The sequence below is a fragment of the Lampetra fluviatilis genome, chromosome 54 (assembly GCF_964198595.1).
Source record: "Lampetra fluviatilis chromosome 54, kcLamFluv1.1, whole genome shotgun sequence".
Lineage (NCBI taxonomy): Eukaryota > Metazoa > Chordata > Hyperoartia > Petromyzontiformes > Petromyzontidae > Lampetra > Lampetra fluviatilis.
The window spans coordinates 8,184,621-8,203,796 of NC_136328.1; the positions used below are offsets into that span (position 1 = coordinate 8,184,621).

Consider the following 19,176-nt stretch of genomic DNA (forward strand, 5'->3'; position numbering starts at 1 on the left):
AGGGCTGATTTCAACATTGAGTCCCTCATCAGCAGAGCCATGTTCCCTTGAACCAACACGGGCGAACTGCCCGATGTTTGTAGGCAAGGGCTGGTTTCGACATGCAGTGCCTCATCAGCAAAGTCAGGCTCGCCTGAACCAACGCCCTCTCTGCAAGGACCGGGATCCTCGCTGGACGCTCGCACCAAACGCAGCAACACGCGGCACAGAATAATCACGTGGGGGGCGGGGGGGGTCGCCTGGAGAATGTTAATGACAAAATAACCAATGCCTCCTCCTCCTCCCCCCCATCAACATTCGTCTCTTCACATTGAAATATCGAGCCAGTCGGCCCGTGATGCTGCTCGAGGCTCCACGCAAGACAAGAAATCTGTCTGTCACCTGAAAAAGCTTGTTGTAATTACTGGTGAAACGTCGTACTCAGATTGTAAATGTTGTGGCTCGGCTCTCCAACACACCGGTGTGCTGTACTAGTACACTACACTATACACTACACTATACACTACACACCGGTGTGCTGTACCAGTAACGAATTGGCCACGTTCTGTTTACGTGACAACCCTTACTAGTTGGCTGTGTCGGGTGGTGGCGGGTTTAACGACACAGTGATATATTTACGCGATCTAAACCAAAAATAAAACCTGTATTGTGGATGATATTGGTCGCGAAAACCACCTTACTACTACAACTACTACAACAACTACTACTAGGTGGTGTTAAACCAGCGACGTGGAGGTGTGCGGGTGGAAGCCGCTCGTTGGTGGGGAAGAGCGTGGCCGTCGATTCGCGTTGCCTCAACCCCCCCACACTCTCACGTCGCTGACAGCATCATCGTCCGTCCCTTTCGTCGTTATCCCTCGCCTCCACCGCCGCCTACCGCCCTGTAAATCGCTAAGATAATGATTTAACGTCGTTTCAATATACGTCGTCGCACCTTTCAGGAACGTATCCCTCGCCCCCTCCCCCCCGACAGTGAACGGTGACCGTGGAAACGAATTCTCGCCTCGATGGGATTCCAACAATCGATCTGCTTGTGTTCAACTCGAGACCCCCCCCCCCCTGTTGCTTCCCCTTCGTGCTGCAGAGAACGGCTTCATCGAGGGCAAGGAGCTCGAGAACTTCTTCCGAGACCTGGAGCAGGCGCGGCGCGGCGTGGGGGTGGTGAGCAGCGACCCCAACTCTCCTTCACCCCAACATGCATCACGGGACTTGCCGTAAACTGTTCGCTATGGCACGCTGGATCCGGTGAAACATCGCCGGGCCATCGATTCATCTCCAGTGCGATTGGCGCCTTGTCTAAGTGGCAAGATGTTAACTCCCTCGCCTGGTATACAGGAGGTTGTGGGTTCGATCCCGACCCTGACGATGCCTGCTGTATATTTGGAGTTTGCGTGTTCTCTCCCGTGGTCGCGTGGATTTTTTCCCTCCACCGTTATAAAACACGCATTTAGAATATTTGGCCGCTCTAAATTTCGACACGATGATAAGCCACTTCGTTGAGCGATCATTTGCGAAAGCCAGGTAGCTTTAACAAAAAAAATCTATATCACTCAGTGGGTCTCTACATGGTACAATAAAAAAAATTGGGTTTAGTTTTTTATAGATAATAGATGCAGGGCCCAAGTGTCGTCCCGGGGCGATGCCAATGACAGACGTGTTTTTGTCCCCCCATCCCCCCCACGCCTCTCCCCCCGCCACCCCTCTCTTCGTGCCGTTATACACGAGCGCAGGAACTGCCCGAGAGTGTGGTAAAAGAGAAGATGAAATCGTTCATGGAAAAGTACGACAAGAACGCGGACGGAAAAATAGAGATGGCAGAGGTGAGCTTGAATCTATTTTGCCACGAACATCCTTCGCGACAATGGAACGATTCCGATTCCGGGTTGCCTGTTGCCGCGTGAAGTTTCTGTGTCGAGCCAGGACCCGTTTATTGCAGAGAGGGTCCTCGCCTATCAACATGGGGCGGTTTCACCAGCATCGGTTCAAGCAACCCCGCTACACTGCTAATGGGCAGAACCGTTCGCTAAGGGCACGGCGAATCGGGGGCGACCGCCCCGAGCCCCGCACTTTGGGGGGCACCATACAGTGGGATTTGCACCGGGCCCCGCACACACCCCCTATGGATGATGAAACAATGATTTCCGAAATGGGTCCAGTGTTTTACGTTGAAACTAGAGCCTATTTCTGACAGAAAGGCTTCTTGCCAGCATTGGTTTCGATCACAGCTGACTACGGATGAGACACTGAAAGTTGAAACCAGTCCAGAGTTTGCTTGCATTGAACCAATGCTGTACTCCCAGAAGGTCGTTTAGCTGATGGGTTGTGTAAAACAAATACTCTGACTTTTCATGTGCAGAGACAAATATGGGAATGGGGCGTTAATTATTGTATCAATCACCCGTTGATCTGTTGTAGACACAGACAGAAACAACAGCGTAGGCTGTCGCTCATTGCTCAAGCATGCAGGTCCAATCTCTCCCACGCTCGGGTGGCGTAGTGGCTCACTCTCTTTGGCAGTCCTGGCCTCGCGATGGAAACTCGACATGCCTATGGCAGAGCTAAGCACAGTTGAGCCCGGATAGTGCTTGGATGGGCGACTGCCATGCAGAACCAGTTTCTCCAGGCTGCTGTGGGGGCTACGTGGTGGGCAGCAGAGGGCAGTGCAGACAATTCATTGTTGTACTGCGCTTCTATGCACCACGCCTATGATCCTCGCCTTGCCCAAACGCACACTGACCAGCGTGGTAAAGTATGGTCAAATAACCCCCACGATCCACACGGCGTCGGCGGGCCTTCATCCATCAGTGCTGGCTGTACGCGTGCACAACAGAGCCAGGTCTATTCACCCACAAGGCAATAACCTCCATTGACTTCTCTCCAAATGGAAATATGATGATGCTGATTTAATCCCGGCCACTTAATGTGAATTTCCCGTCGATATTTTCCACTGTGACGGCGGTAAATGCGGTAAAATGTGGAGATGCCAGGTGGCTCGGAGAGCGAGCGAGCGAGCGAGCAAGTGAGCGCCCCTTATCGGATCAAACGTCAAGAGCCATTTCCTGCCGCTCAAATGAGCGTCGAGGCATTTCACTGGTGCTCATCTCCCGTTTACAGCCCCTGCAGAGCCAGTGGGGGGAAATTCCACATTCCTACGGCGGGGATGAGTCCATCCATTGAATAAGCACTGTTGACTTCCCCACAAAGCGGAGCCTGGTGGCAGTGATTGTCGTTTTATGCCAACGTGACAGTGGCTAGGAGATGTTAACTACCTCGCCTGGTATACAGGAGGTTGTGGGTTCCATCCCGACCCTGACGCCTGCTGCTGTATATTTGGAGTTTGCGGTGTTTCTCTCTCTCCCCGTGGTCGTGTGGATTTTTCTCCGGGTCCTCCGGTTTTTCCCTCCACATTAACAAACGTGCGTCTAGATTATTTTGAATGTTACAGTATTTGGCTGCTGTGAATTTCCACGTGAGAAGCCACTTCGTTGAGCTATCATTTGTGATAGCCAGGTCGCTTCTGAAATAGCTCAGTGAGCCTTACCTGCTAAAATAAAAAATAGTTTGACTAGTTTATTGTCTTTAACCCCTCCACCACCCGACGACATTATTTACGAAGGTATTATTACGACCATTGTAATGTACACATGCCAACGCCTTGAGCTTCTTTAGGGAGCGATCCGAATTTCCGGTGTTCGCCAACCTCGATGAGACTTGAAGCAGTTGGAGCGGAACGTCGTCGCGCGTTCACGTTCAATTCAGCCGTGAAAGGTCTCGTGCCGCCGATGAGGAGGGGTGGCGCTTGAATGGTCAGAATTTTATCTTCGTACGGCTGGGGAAGCAGTGATGTACGTGCGTATGTTTGTTGAACTTCTTTCGCACCGTACATAGCCGAACGTGCTAATCAGAGGTGCGGGTGGAAGTACAACAAACAAAACACAAAAAGCATATTTAGAAAAATGAGTTTTCAACCTAGATTTAAAAGTGCGTAGCTCTAGTGGCTTTCTAATAAGGTTACAGTTTGATGTTAGTCATAGTTTGTTGTCGAGGTTATAGCGAGCGGTCGCGATGCCACCGGGATTGGATCTCTCAGGGCCAGGAGTTGGGTGGTACGTGGAGCGATCGATCGTCTGACTTGGGTGGTGGCCACGGTGACAATCTGTTCCGCTCCTCGCGTGTTCCACTCATGCAACAAATGGCCGCATCTTCTTCCTCTGGCCTTGTCCTCAAGCGGTTGGTTGGGGGTCGTACAAGTTTTTCGTGGAAGAGGTCGAACCTCGGGCACTTCGGGGAGAATGCGATTGGCGCACCATGACATGTGGCGGGATTGATGTTATCTGCCTCGAGGTCACCATCCTAACAGGTGGCGGAGGGCCTAACGACAAGAATCTTGGCATCGGACATCGCCCACAAATCAACACGGAGAATCACGTTGGCTATGCAAGCTGCCGTTTATCCGGTAGTCGTTTTATCGACCCCCGGTTGGAGGGATGGATGATGGGCCGAGTCATCCCCCAGCCAGGATTTGAACTCGCGACCTTTCCGATCGCCGTGAGCCGCTCGCTCCCATCCGGTGCGGTGGCGCCACTGGAATGTAAATTGAGATTATAAACTTAAAAGTAAAACCTCAAAAGAGAACAGAGAGATGAACAAAGTCGTTGTTTTCGATCACGAGGAAGAAAAAGGAGTATGTTGGAGGATGTTGACAAGAGAGCGTGGCCATTCCCATCACTTTGCCGAGGTATTGTAGTTTTGAAGCCGTGTGATTTATTAAATTTCTATATTGTTGTGTTTTTGTTTAAATCCGCAGTTGGCGCAAATTCTCCCGACCGAAGAGAATTTCCTTCTCTTCTTCCGGCAACACGTCAAGTCCAGCGCCGAGTTCATGGAGGTGCGTTGGTCCATTATGAGTTGGGATCATCACCATCACCACCACCGCAATCATCATCATCATCATGATAATCATTATCACAATCATCGCCATCATCATCATTATGATCATCATGATAACCGCATCATAATCACAATCATCATCATGATCATTATCACGATCATCATCACAGTCATCATCATGAGCGTCATCTCGCCCCACCGATTAGCACGGTTCGCTATGTACTGTGCGAAAGAAGTTCAACATATACACATCATGATCATAATAATGATCGTCATCAAATCATCATGATCATCGTATTCATCATTATCACAGCGTGGTGGTGCAAGCAAAAGATATCGATCCTGATCCGATGAGATTCACCTTCTACTTCATCTGTAAGCGGGGAGTTGAACGGCGATGCGTGTTGGTGTTCATGTCGCTCTTGACGAGTGGGCCAGTGGACAACTTCAGGAGCAGCCTCGCGGTTAATTTCCGAAACCCTGCCGGCGAATGGTTGAAGTAGCAAGTGGCGTTCCTGTGTGTGTCCATGGATTGAGATATTTATTGACGTAGAGATGCCTAGACTTGCATAGAGACCCACAGGCCTAGATAACACCCATAGACTGAATGATTGAAGAGGACAGTGGCGTTACTGTGTCGGTCCATGGATTGAGATATTGACTCACATAGAGATTCCTAGACTTGCATAGAGACCCATAACAACAACACCCGCAATGCACCACTAAGTGGCAGTGACGTCACCATGGTGCCTGTTACCAGGCCAGGTTCACTTTTTGAGGCCACTTGATGTGTCAAAGGCTCGCTGACAGCAGGTCACGGGACAGAGCCAGGTGCCATGGGTTTGCTGACTGAGATGACCGGCAGATGCACCATCTGTGCCCCCTACTGTGCGAACTTGCTGCGTTGACCCGCCCGGCACTCCGCTCATTGTTGTGAGCTTGGCTCCTCTGCCCTCCGTTGTTGTTGGAGGGCGACTGCTTCCAACTGACGAGCAGCGTCCTTCACAAGCCTCCTCCATAGAGACCCACAGACCCACAGACCCACAGACCCACATACCTATATAGACACCCATTGACTCACATCGGCACGGCTTCAGGAGTAGCCTCACGGCGAATATCTGAAAAGCTGCCGGCGAATGATTGAACCGGGCAGTAGCGTTGCTGCGTGGTCCATGGGTTGAGCTTGGTGCCCGCAGCGCCAACCATCTCAGATCTCTATCATCGCCGGCAGCGGCGCTTCGTGATCGCCGCGCCTGTCACTCGCCAGGCGATCGCGATTCAGCGCTGGACCACCATCCGCAGGGGAAACTGACACCGGGCGGCTCTGCGGTTGGGTCAGCGATCAAATGCCCGTTAAATTATTCATCCAGAGCACAAAAGGGGAACATTGTTCATCCAGATCAGACTGGGATGGAAAATCCAAAAGTTTCCTTTAAATAAATAACTAAATACAAAATACATTTTTAAAAAATCGCTGATTGGCTCTCAATCAGAAGGGCACACGTTCAAATCCCAGTCAACGGTTGACTCAGAACTATCATTCCTCTTGAGTCAATAATATGAAAAGCAGCTTTGTCAATTGGTTCGCATCCATGATAACGTGGACTTTCCGCCGCTGATTCTGGGCCACCGATGGAAACGAGCGCATTGGCATGACTCGCTTGAGCTCGAGGGACACTTTGGGCACGGAGGCACGTCCTGCAAGCTTGTTTTATTCATGGTCCAAATGGCAAAACCTCTCGGAGATTCATAAACATTTCGGGTTATCATTACGCTTTCATGGGTTTTTTTCTCGGAACGTCAGCGCGCATTTCGCACGATCAACTCGACGTTTTCTTTGTTCGCTAATAGGGAAGCGTGCATATGCTTCCTCTCCCCCCACCCCTCCCACAGTTTAATGGAGTGAATCACAAATTAATGAATGCTTCGAAATTTTTTTTTACCAATGAATCATTTAACGGCTCTAGGCTGATTGGGGGGGGGGGGGGGGGGATGGGGGCGAGTGGGTGTTTCATTTAACAGAAAACGCAAATTCATTCCGACTGCTCGTAATCCACCAACGGGTGGAGGAGACCTCTCACTAGCGCCGTTGGTTATGAGGTTGTCTTGACCATAGTTCACCCATGGCAGTCCAATGCCGCTTGGCGATGGTGGGAGAACCGATGAGGATATCAGAATCAGAATGCAAGACTCCTCGACTTACAAACATTCGATTTACGGCCTTCTAGAGATACGAACAAACCTGTCCATATGTCGAGTCTGTTGGAACCGAGAGTCGTAAGTTCAACCACCGTGCAATAGATGGCGGTGGTGGCATCTACATCTGCAGAACACGAAAAACCAGTGGCATCTACATCTACAGGAGATTGTACAACTTTTAAAGTTATTTACCGTGTTTAGTGTACACAATGTTTAGAATCGACAGGAGTAAAGTTGGACTTACGAACAAATAAACTTACGAACAGAGGAGTCCCTGTACGTATTTATACTGGAGGAATACGATGAGCTATAACGCCCTTTTTCACAAATGTCCAGTAGTTCACAGATGTCTATGTGACTCGCCACTGATGTTAGCCAGGGCCCGGACTCGAACTAGGCCCACATGGCTTCGTGATGCAACATGCTAACCGGCTACCTTGTACACACAAAGGCAAAGATCCCCCGTATAGCCGTTAACAGACTGTTGGGGCAAGTGCTGTTAGCGAGTAGCACCTATGAAGGTTCGAACGGTATACGAGGGGGTGAGTGGCCAGCACCACGCCCGACTGCCTTTATCTCCTTATTTGTGATGTTTACACACCACACAAGGTACTCATTTGATGCTAAGTCAACCTAGGGGAAGAATCCCAGGGTCTGTTAAGATGATCGTCACTCAGTTTAACACGTAGACTTTCGCGACCAATATTATTCATAATGGAGGTTTTTGGGTTAGATCGCGTAAGTATAAATTTGTCGAAACCCTCCACCACCCGACACAGCCAATTAGTAAGGGATTTGTCACGTAAACAAAACGCCAAATAGTTACTACTTCAGCCCAACGGTGTGTTGGTGAGTAGATTACCAGCAAAACCCAAAAACCTTCATGACTAATTATCGCCACTGGGTGTTGGCCGTGTGCGGGAATCGAACAGGGTTCCGGCGGGTTCATAGCGCAATGCGCTAACCGCTACACCTCCACTCCCCCGTACATACAACACCCCTACCTACATACACAACACCTGCGATGATACCGCAAACCTATGATTGATTACCCAGGAAAGCCTCGTTTGTTTTGGGAGGGTCCTGCCAGGTTTGATAGTTAGGGGATTGTGGCCTTATAAGCTGCCCAGAGAGGAGCCGGGGGGTGGGGGCACTTGCCCCGTGCCTCACACACAAAGAGGTTCCACCAATCAGGAGCCAAGTATTTATTTTCCTTTTCCATCGCCGCACGTGGTCTTCCGGCCCGGGTCTCGAGCCCCTTGGTCTCCGGGCGGCCGTGCCGGCCTTGATGGACCTCTAGACATCCACCTTGACCTTCGCCGTTGACCTTCCTAGCACCTCTGCCCCCCACCTTCCCCCTTTTTCGTTGCAGACGTGGAGGCGATACGACACGGACCGCAGCGGCTACATCGAGGCCAACGAACTGAAGGTGCGCCGAGGCGTAGGCGGAGGCGCTCGGATACGAGATCGATCCGTCGGTTCGTGCGGCAGAGCGCCGTGGCTTGCAGTGAAGTCGCAGAATGCCTCGGGAATAACGACGCCCACCCTCCCGCAACACTCCTCCTGATGCTGTATCACCACCGCCACCACCGCCAACACCATCATCATCACTACCAGCATCACCTCCACCACCGCAAACACCATCAGCCATCATCCACACCGCCATCAACACCAGCATCACTACCACCATCATCAATAACCGCCATTCGCCACCACCAACTCCATCACGAACAGCATCACCACCACCATCATCACCAACATCACCACCAACGCCACCACCATCACCACCAGCATCACCACCACCGTCAACATCACCGCCACCACACCATCACCACCAGCATCGCCACCACCACCACCACCATCTTCACGATTACACCATAATGCGTTGCCATCTGGCCCTGGAACTCCCCTGGGTCGACTCGGTCTCAAATGAGTACCTGGTGCGTTGTGTAAACATTGGCACTCGGGAGACAAAGGTGTGGTAAGTTTTCTTCAGTCACCAACATAGCCTTCACTACTCTAGTGCCTAGAGTGTGTGTGTGTCACTCTAGTCTCTAGCGTGTACCCCCTGTGTGTGCCTAGTGTCTAGAGCAGGGGTCCTCAAACTTTTTAAACAGGGGACCAGTTCACTGTCCCTCAGACCGTTGGAGGGCCGGACTATAGTTAAAAAAACTATGAACAAATTCCTATGCACACTGCATATATCTTATTTTGAAGTGAAGAAACAAAACGGGAACAAATACAATATTTAAAATGAAGAACAAGTAAAGTTAAATCAACAAACTTGCCAGTATTTCAATGGGAACTATGGGCCTGCTTTTGGCTAATGAGATGGTCAATGTCCGGTTCCATATTTGTCACTGCTAGTCGTAACAAGTGATGCAAGTGTGCATCCGTTAGTCTAGATCTGGTTGGAGATTTCAAATGTTTCATTCTGGAAAAAGTTTGTTCACAGACATAAGCGCTGCCAAAGATGGTTGCCATTTTGAGTGCATGGTTCCTGAGATGAGGATATGTCTCAGAGGGGAGAAATGCATAGAAATTATGAAGGCTGCTTGACTTGAATGCGTCTTTCAGAGAGTCACAATTCTGCAGTTCAGCCAGTTCCATTTGGTAAATTGTATCCACATTTTCAATGTCAATAGAAAATGGGTTACGGAAAAGCTGTATGTCCTGTTCATGGAGATGAGGCTCTTTAAATCTAAATTGGAACTCCTTTTGCAATTTTTCCAGTTTTGTTTGGGAATTAAACCAATGGTTTTTCCGCTAACAGATTTTGAATTGTGGGGAGATGACAGAAGTTTTCCTCCTTCACTTGTTTGATGAGGAGGCCTAATTTTACTTCAAATGCTTTGACATGTGATTGCACATCACAGATGAGCTTCCCCTTTCCTTGAAGTTGCACATTGAAACTGTTGAGTAGCTCTGTTACATTTGTCAGAAAGGCAAGGTGCCATTTCCATTCTGCATCATTGAGCTCTGGTACTTCTTTGTTTTTTGAAAACAGAAAAGCTGTAATCTGTGGAAGTAAGTCATAGAAACGTTTCAAAACTCTCCCTCGACTCAGCCAACGGACTTCTGTGTGGTACAGAACATCTTCATAGTCAACATTTAGCTCAGACAGAAATTCCTGAAATTGTCTGTGGTTTAGTGCATGAGCTCTTATGAAGTTAACAGAGTCCCACTTCAGTGATTTACTACACAGCGCTTGTTGGTGGATGAGGCAGTGTATGGCTATTGGATGAGAATGGTTATGTTTGTCCATATCTTGGTTAATTAGTAATGCGAGCAATTACTCCTTTCTTAGACCCCACCATGCTAGGAGCACCATCAGTTGTCACACTGGCTAGTTTAGCCCAGTTCAGCTCCAAACCATTCACAGTTTGGCAAACCTTTTCATAGATATCCTCTCCTGTAGTTGTTCCTTTGATGCTTTGCAGTGCAGCAAGCTCTTCTGTGACTTTGAAATAGTCATTCGTCCCACGAATAAAAATTAGAAGTTGTGCAGAATCACGAACATCATTGCTTTCGTCGAGTGCCAAGGAAAAATAGGAACGTTTTTTTTGTGGAGTTTTGCAAATGCTGATGGAAATTGTCTCCCTTTTCTTCAATCCTTCGTGTAATTGTAGGTCTTGAAAGACTCACTGTACTAAATAAATCGGCCTTCTCTGGACACATCTCTTTGGCAACAGAAAGAAGGCATTCTTAAACAAATTCTCCCTCAACGAATGGTCTGCCAGTGCACACTATTAGCTTGGCAACTTGAAAACTTGCTCGCAGTGATGAAATATTTAGCTGCTTCTGCTTCACAAAAGTATTTTGCTGAGTTGTTAATGTATTTTTCAGTTTTTATATTTTATCTTTTCTCACTTCTCCGACCAAACAATCATATTTATCTTTATGTTGAGTTTCATAGTGTCGACGTAAATTGTATTCTTTGAACACAGACACTATATTCTGGCATATCAGACACACAGCTCTTTCCTTGTACTGCATGAAAAAGTAATCATAATTCCACTTTTTTTTGAATATCCTACACTCCGAGTAAATGTTTCTCTTTCTTGACATCATTGTTTCCTAGGGAGTCAAAATTGCTATTAGTAAAATACCAATATATATACAGCGCTACAAAAACAATATACCAGCAATAACTTTGCCCACACAGAGACATACAGACTGCACTGCCCATCAATGCAGTCTGATTGGGGGAACTCCGCTTTTACCCCAGGCTCACACTGGTGCGGGTGCCATTAAAAAGTTAATTACACCTGCAGTTTTGTTCACAGATCGCAGCCCAATGAGTGCTCACCAGCGCAGCCCAATTAGTGCTCACCAGCGCAGCCCAATTAGTGACCATGGGCCGGATAAATGCCCTCGGTGGGCCGCATGTGGCCCGCGGGCCGTAGTTTGAGGACCCCTGGTCTAGAGTGTGTGTGTGTCACTCTAGTCTCTAGTGTGTGCCCCCTGCATGTGTCTAGTGTCTCGAGTGTGTGTGTCACTCTATAGTCTCTAGTCTCTAGCGTGTGTCCCCTGTGTGTGCCGCCGCGCTGGTAGAACTTCCTGCGCGACCTGCTGACCAAGGCCCGCAAGAAGTACGACAACGAGAAGCTGGACGAGTACACGCACACCATCGTGAGCGCCACACTCCTCCATCCACACCCTCCGCTCCCTCCGAACTCCTCCGTCTGCACCCCTCCTTCCACTCTCACTCTCTCCGCACTTACTCCCCACCCGGCTCACACACTCGCTGCCCACCAGCGAGCATCCGTGTGTGTACGTGCACATTACGGGTAGCGGGAGTGCAGCGGTTAGCGCGCCACGCCCGCGAACCCAGCGATGGATTCGCCTGCTCCGGTTCAGATGATCACTCTCAACTCTTCCCTGATGTCCTCCGTGGCCGGGAATCCCTCTCGGATCGCCGGGTTCGCGATGCAGCGAGTTTCACCGCCGCCGTCACCGCTCCACCCATCGATAGGTTTACTCGGCTCCCTTGAAGGTGGCATGGGCTGGCTCAAAGGGCGGCATACCCTGTCAGGACCGCCGAGAACTTAGGGTTGGATTCCAGGCAGCCAGTGTTTTCCCGCGGGGTTTGCTTTCAATGAAGCGAACCCCGCACGGGTTGTCGACGTCTCCCGGTCTCATCGGCAGGGTGCGGTGCCGCTGAGCCGCTTCGTCGCGAGTCTTGAGCCTCGTTCAGCTCGAGCCAAATGCCGAATCCGTCACCGCTTTGACGTTGTGTTTTTGTTTGTGTGTCCGCGTCGCTCGTTGCAGTTGAGAATATTCGACACCAACCGTGACGGCAAGTTGGGTCTGGGTGAAATGGCGAGGTGAGTGGGAGGCCCTCCGATCGTTAAGTCACCCCCCCCCCCCGTCCCCCTCCCCCGCCCCCCACACTCCTGTCTCGTCTATCGGGTCATCTCTCCCTATCCCATATTGGATCGACATCTCCACGCTGTGTACACCTGTGTTGTTGTTTTCCGCCCACCGCAGGTTGCTTCCTGTGCAGGAAAACTTCCTGTTGAAGTTTCAGGTGAGTGCACTCGCAATTCACACAAAGATCCCCACCCCCGTATTAGTCTCAACAGACCGTTGGGGCAAGTGCTGGCGGTGAGTAGCACCTATGAAGGCCGGCATGGCACACGAGGGGGTGGGTGACCAACACCACGCCCGGCTGTCTTTGTCTCCCCAGAGGGCTATGTTTACACACTGCACCAGGGACTCATTTAAAGCTGAGTCGACCTATGGGAGGTCCAAGACCGGTTCAGATAATCACCTCTACTATTGGTCGTAAGCGGAAATCGAACTCGGGTCGACCGGGTTTGTCGCGCAGTACGCTAATAGCTGTGCCACCGCTCCTTACACACAAACACACGGAAAGGATAGGGATTTGTTCGGGACAATTTCCAATGTTATAAAAGTCTTCCTGCTGGCAGCAGTGACGTCGCCCCATGTCAACGTGACATCACCCTCGTGGTGGAGAAGAGCGCGGAAGTGGCGGCATACCGTTGTGAAGTCACTTCCGGTTTTGGGATCGATCGGATACAAAGCGAAATCTCGGTGGTCTGAAACATCCATGCTGTATATTTATAGGCCCAATTTTTGGATTTTCGCGAAATGCGAATATTTGGAGACGCGTCCCGAACATTCACGCATCACGTATGTGCACGTAACGGGTCGTCTGTCCAAGGCGGTCGGCTCTTGCGCTCACGACGCACGCATAATGTGACGACTTGAGACAAAAACTATACACACATCAACGCGAATGCACCTTTGTGCTTTGACAGAGAGCAAGACGACAACACACAGGGCTGAAAAAACACTGATTCTTGAACTGAATATTGATCCAAATCACAATAATTGTATTATCAAACGTCACAACTCCGTATAGGTCTGATATAAATCATGCGCAGTGCGTATGTGCACTGCCGTGTGGTGTAAAGGTCAGCGGCATGCCGGACTTGCAATCGTGAGGTCGCCGATTCGATTCCTTCTCCTGGTTCGATTCCATTTCCTGGAATCGAACGTGCAATCCTGAGGTCGCAGTTGAAATAACGGTGCAAGTTTCTTAAATCGCCCTACCGCCTCTTTCCACCCAGCAGTATAAATGGGGTCACCACAGTTCGTCAACCGGCAGGTCGCATGTGGTGCGGTAAAAATGAAACGAACAAAAACGAAGCTATTTTTTATTTTACCAGGTAAGGCCCCACAGAGCTACGTAGCTCTCTTTCAGAAGGGGTCTGGCTATCACAAATGATAGCTCAACGAATTGGCTTATCACGTGGATATTTATAAGCAGTCAAATCGTCTAAACCAGGGGTCGGCAACCAAAATAACAAGAAGAGCCATTTCTTTCCAATTCGGTACAAAATTCAGTATTTCAAGAGCCGCAATGCATCTATGTACATACGTACATATCGTCAAGAAGCAGCCTATAAAGAGCCGCATGCGGCTCCGGAGCCATAGGTTGCCGACCCCTGGTCTAAACGCATGTTGATTCTAAATGTGGAGGAAAAAAAGGGAAAACCCGGGGGAAAAAAATCCATGCTACCACAGGGAGAGAAACACGAAAAACTCCACATATACAGCAGGCGTGAGGGTCAGGATCGAACCCACGACCTCCTGTATAACCAGGCGATGTAGTTAACATCTCGCCAAATGTGGGTACCCCCACATCTTCCAAGAACGTCCGTCCAGCCTGGCAGAGCGGTGCCAAGATGCCCTGCAGACCTTCCCTCTAGGGGCTACACCCCCCACGTGTGTGCGCAGCAGTGTGAGCGGAGACAACTGCTGCCCCCCCTAACCGTGGAACGCTTTCCCCTTCTGCTGCAGGGAGTCAAAATGACAGCCAAGGAGTTCAACGAGATATTCGCGTACTACGACAAGGTACGGCGGAAGGAAATCGGCGGCGTTTCGTGCTTCTTTTTTTGGTACCAGCTAATTTGGCGTTCCCCGGCACAGAGCTGGACAAACACGCGTCAGGCTGCAGAGAAGTAGGAGCGGCAATCACGCATGCGTGGATTTCCGGGATGGGCATCGCAAGCTTGGCTTGACAAGCTTTTGCCACGCGCAACTGCGGACGACTCCCAATGGATGTCTGTCGCCTGTTTTTTTAAAATGTAAATCGTTTCCTTTAAAGGGAAAGTGTTCGTTCAAATCCAACTCTGTGTTACTGATGATAAAAAACCATTGCAACAGGATAAACATTGTTATTGTTTTAATTGTATATTTGTTTTAAGGGATTTGTTTACCTTTCCGATACTTTGCACTCCTATCATGTTTTTGCATTGTTGTTGTAATCTTCTGACCTGCCCCTATTGGGCATCTGTGAAAAAGAACTTCATAGCTCATCGGATTCCTCCTCCAGTATAAATAAACATTCTGATTCTGAGATTGAAAAAACGCACAAGCTGCCGGCACACAGCACAATTCCCACGATGCCTCGCGTGTGCGTCATGTGACCACCGCGTCATCCCATGCACTCCCTGAGCCGCCGGTGTCGGCGACAATACGGCTGCTGCCGCGCGTATTGAGCTGGTGGTCTGGACAAGGCTGAGAGATCATTGCTCGTGCGAAGCGCGGTGTGCGCACGTCCATGCACGCAGGGCAAAGTGGGGAGCTGACGTTTGCGAGCGGCATAGGATCCGTTCGGGTGGAAGTGTTGTTGATCAACGTGTCTTCTGTTTGTTCACACGCATGAAAGGGTTTTTTAATCTCTGAGGGGCGAGCGTCCTGCGAATGCTTTGATGACTCAAACGTGCGTGCGTCGCTTTGATGCTGCACGTTGAGTGCGTAATGGGCACTTGGTGCAACATTATTCGCGAGATGAAAAAGCGGCGCACAGGAGCGATGGGATAATCGTCGATTGCCAGCCAGTCAGCGAGCAAAACTTTTTTTCCCCTAACAAAAACAAAAACTTATAGCAACAACACAGAGGCACAAAGAGCCAGGGTCACACACCCCTCCAAGTGGCCGTGGTCTAAGTAGCAGAGACAGGAGAGGGTGAGAGAACGAGGGGAGAAAGATTGGGAAAGAACGGACAGATAGTAAGGGGCCGTCCATAAATTACGTCACGCACCTAGGGGGGGGTGGGTCAGACATTTGTGACGATGTGTGACGAGGGGGGGGGGGTTGAGAAATGTGACGTCACGTAAAAATGCACAACTTTAAATAAATATAGACAACACGTTCTACTTAATTTTTTTTTTAATAAATGTTTTCTCCTACAACATCAGAGTGCAGCACCACATTAAATACGCACTACAATGACAATAGTTTAAAGCGATTTGAAGCATGTTTTATTTTGGGGGGGGGGGCAGAGTTTTGTGACGTCATATCTGAGGGGGGGTCTGACTTTTTGTGATGCCGTGTGACGAAGGGGAGTGGGCCAAAAATTGTCCAAAATCGCGTGACGTCATTTATGGACGACCCCTAAGATGGAAATGGCGTGGGAGAGATCGCGTAACGGGGGATGGACCACATTCCTGTTTGGCCATCTGCGAAAAAGAGCTTAATAGCTCATCGGATTCCTGCAGTCTGAATAAAGATTCTGATTACGAGTTAAACCCTATGTTGCTCTGGGTTCTTAGCGCAGTGCCTATGCCACTACAACACCGCCCGCTACATTGCATCCACACAGACTGGCAGAGCAAGCGTTGTTCGTGAGCTTTGAGATCCAGCTTATGGCATTGATCTCGTCCTCATCCAGAGGTTTTATGTCACCAATTCAAAGATTCAGTGTGGTGTAATGAATGTACATGATTAATATATAAACCCTGACCAATCAGGGGCCCCCAAAGGTTAGGCTACCAGTTTGGCTGGAGCAGTCTGGAAGTCTGTTCTGGTGTCCCCCCGAACCTTCCCCCCCACCCCTCCCCTTGATGCTGGGGGGGGGGGGCGAGGTGTGAAAGTTTTCACGGCTGAGGCATTGCTCTGTGCGTTCATCGTTTCAGGACGGGAGCGGCTACATCGACGAGAACGAGCTGGACGCCCTGCTCAAGGACTTGCTGGAGAAGAACAAGCAGGTACAGCCCGAACGCGTTCCCTACACACTCGCTCGCCGGAGTAATGTTCGAGCGCCTGACTCCCGCCCGTACGTACATATGTACGGAGACTCGTCTACTTACGAACGAGTTTGGTTCTCGAGGTCTGTTCGTAAGCCAATTTGTTCGCAAGTCCAACTTTACTCCTGTACAAACACGTTGTACGCCATGTACACTTAAAAGGGGTAATGTATAATCTCCTGTAGATGTAAATGCCACTGGTTCTTCATGTTCTGCAGATGTAGATGCCATCGGTTCTTCATGTTCTGCAGATGTAGATGCCACTGGTTCATCATGTTTTGCAGATGTAGATGCCACCAGTTCTTCATGTTCTGCAGATGTAGATGCCACTGGTTCATCATGTTCTGCAGATGTAGATGCCACCGGTTCTTCATGTTCTGCCGATGTAGATGCCACTAGTTTTTCACATTCTGCAGATGTAGATGCCACTGCCACCATCTATTGCACGGCGGTTGAACTTACGACTCTCAGTCCGAACAGGCAACTGGACATACGGATAGGTTTGTTCGTATCTATGATAGTTTGTAAGTCGAATTTTCGTAAGTACTCCTGGTATGTTGAATTTATATTGCACCGTACGTAGCCAACCGTGCTAATCAGAGTTGCGGGTAAAGGACAACAAACTAAACACAATAAGCAGTTCTAAAGAACGAGATTTCAATCGAGATGATTTAAAATTGCACAGCTCCAGTGACTTCCTAACATCGGAAGGAAGAGCATTCCAGACGGCTGCAGAAGCGCATCTGAAAGCGCCACGTGAATGCAGCGACCATATTTTATCGATGGCCAGCCAAAAGCCGCCGCTGTTCCTGTGAGGATGAGCGGAGTTCGCGTGATGGTGGTTTATCCTGCGCACATGTCATGTGATCACCGCATGGCATATGCAGCGCAGTGCACTCAGCCTTGTCGATACCACCAGTTCACAGTCACACGTGCAAATTTTGAGAGATATGGAAGGGTGGAGATGCAGGAGAGCGTGTGGAGTACAGTGAATTGAGAGGGGAGAGGTAGGAGAGTACATTGAGGGTGATCACGTGAGATGAAAGGGGAGAGTTAGGAGATTGTGTTGAGAGTAAAGTTACACATGAGGAGAGAGGTAGGAGAGTGCAGAATCGGACATTTTTTTTTATCGTAATCTATTTGTTTGAGGAAAACCTGGTCTATTCTTCCATTAACTATTCACAAATTCTACTACTGTATAGTGTTTTCACTGTACACTATAGTGTTGTTGGTGTAGAATGTAAAAATGTTAAACGTAAAACTAAAATTCTGTATAGGGATGTTGAGTAAACGTTGTCTTTGGCTTTTGCCGGTCACGCGCTTGAGGTGCCCATACATGCTTGCGAATGTGTGCGACGTTGTCACGCCAACGCAACTAAAACCCATCACTTCAACTACAAACCATCACCTCAACCACAAACCATCACTTCAACTACAAACCATCACCTCAACTACAAACCATCACTTCAACTACAAACTATCACTTCAACTACAAACTATCACTTCAACTACAAACCATCACTTCAACTACAACCCATCACAACAAAGAAGTGATCGTCGTCTTGCCATTTAAAACTACTCTGCAGGGTTTGTGAATCGGTGTAACTCCTCTGAAGCAGGCCCATGGCTTGACACTTGACAGGACTCAATACTGCAACGTCCACCTGCGTTGTCTTTTATGTTGTTACAAATCATTAGCCGTCTCAGTCGTGGGGGTTGTTTGGACCATACTTCACCACGCTGGTCAGTGCGGGTTGGTGAAGAGGGTGGTGGGGGGTGCTCATGATCGGTTCAGATACCACTGACGTTACAACTTAACAATTTTTTTATTTTACCAGGTAAAGCCCACTGAGCTATATAGCTCTTTTTCAGAAGTGGCTTATCATGTGGACATGTATAGCAGCCAAATACTCTAAACGTGCGATTTTGATTCTAAATGTGGAGGGGAAAACCGGAGGACCTGGAGAGAGAGAGAGACCACAAACTCCAAATATACAGCAGCAGGCGTCAGGGTCGCGATCAAACCCACGGCCTCCTGCATACAATGGGGAGGTAGTTGGCATCTCGCCACCGTAAACCATGGCCGGGATTCGAACTCGGGTCACGAGCACTGGGCCACCGCCGTGCGTCCTCGTTGTCCGCCATCGTTGATGACGAAGCGACGGTGGGGGTTGTTGTTACTCTTAGGTTTTTTCGATAAAGTCACGTAGGTAAAAAATAAAATTACTAAAAGTAAAAATAGAAATAAAATAAAGTAATAAATCACGACGTTTCGGAGGCAACACAAGTCTCCGTCATCAGGTGAGACTTGTGTTGCCTCCGAAACGTCGTGATTTATTATTTCAGTTTATTTTTATTATTACTTTGAGTAATTTTATTTTTTACCTACGTGACTTTACCGAAAAAACATAAGAGTATGAATCCTTGCAGTCACGAAAGCTTCAAATCTGGGGTTGTTGTTGTTCTTGCTGCTCAGTGTTTGTGCAGCACCGCCAACGCAGACCCCCTCCCCTTCCCTAGTCAACAG

General features: G+C 49.2%; 1 protein-coding gene across 1 annotated transcript in view; it reads left to right on the top strand.

The window, feature by feature from the left end:
* LOC144949501 (calretinin-like) overlaps positions 1 to 19,176 on the top strand; it is a 45,202-nt gene that overhangs the window by 16,281 nt on the left and 9,745 nt on the right. The window contains exons 2-10 of the mRNA XM_078879426.1: positions 1,085 to 1,161; positions 1,731 to 1,820; positions 4,808 to 4,888; positions 8,462 to 8,518; positions 11,644 to 11,721; positions 12,361 to 12,416; positions 12,580 to 12,619; positions 14,419 to 14,472; positions 16,539 to 16,610. Of these exons, the coding sequence (XP_078735552.1) occupies positions 1,085 to 1,161; positions 1,731 to 1,820; positions 4,808 to 4,888; positions 8,462 to 8,518; positions 11,644 to 11,721; positions 12,361 to 12,416; positions 12,580 to 12,619; positions 14,419 to 14,472; positions 16,539 to 16,610 (605 nt within the window). The remainder of the gene's footprint in view (positions 1 to 1,084; positions 1,162 to 1,730; positions 1,821 to 4,807; positions 4,889 to 8,461; positions 8,519 to 11,643; positions 11,722 to 12,360; positions 12,417 to 12,579; positions 12,620 to 14,418; positions 14,473 to 16,538; positions 16,611 to 19,176) is intronic.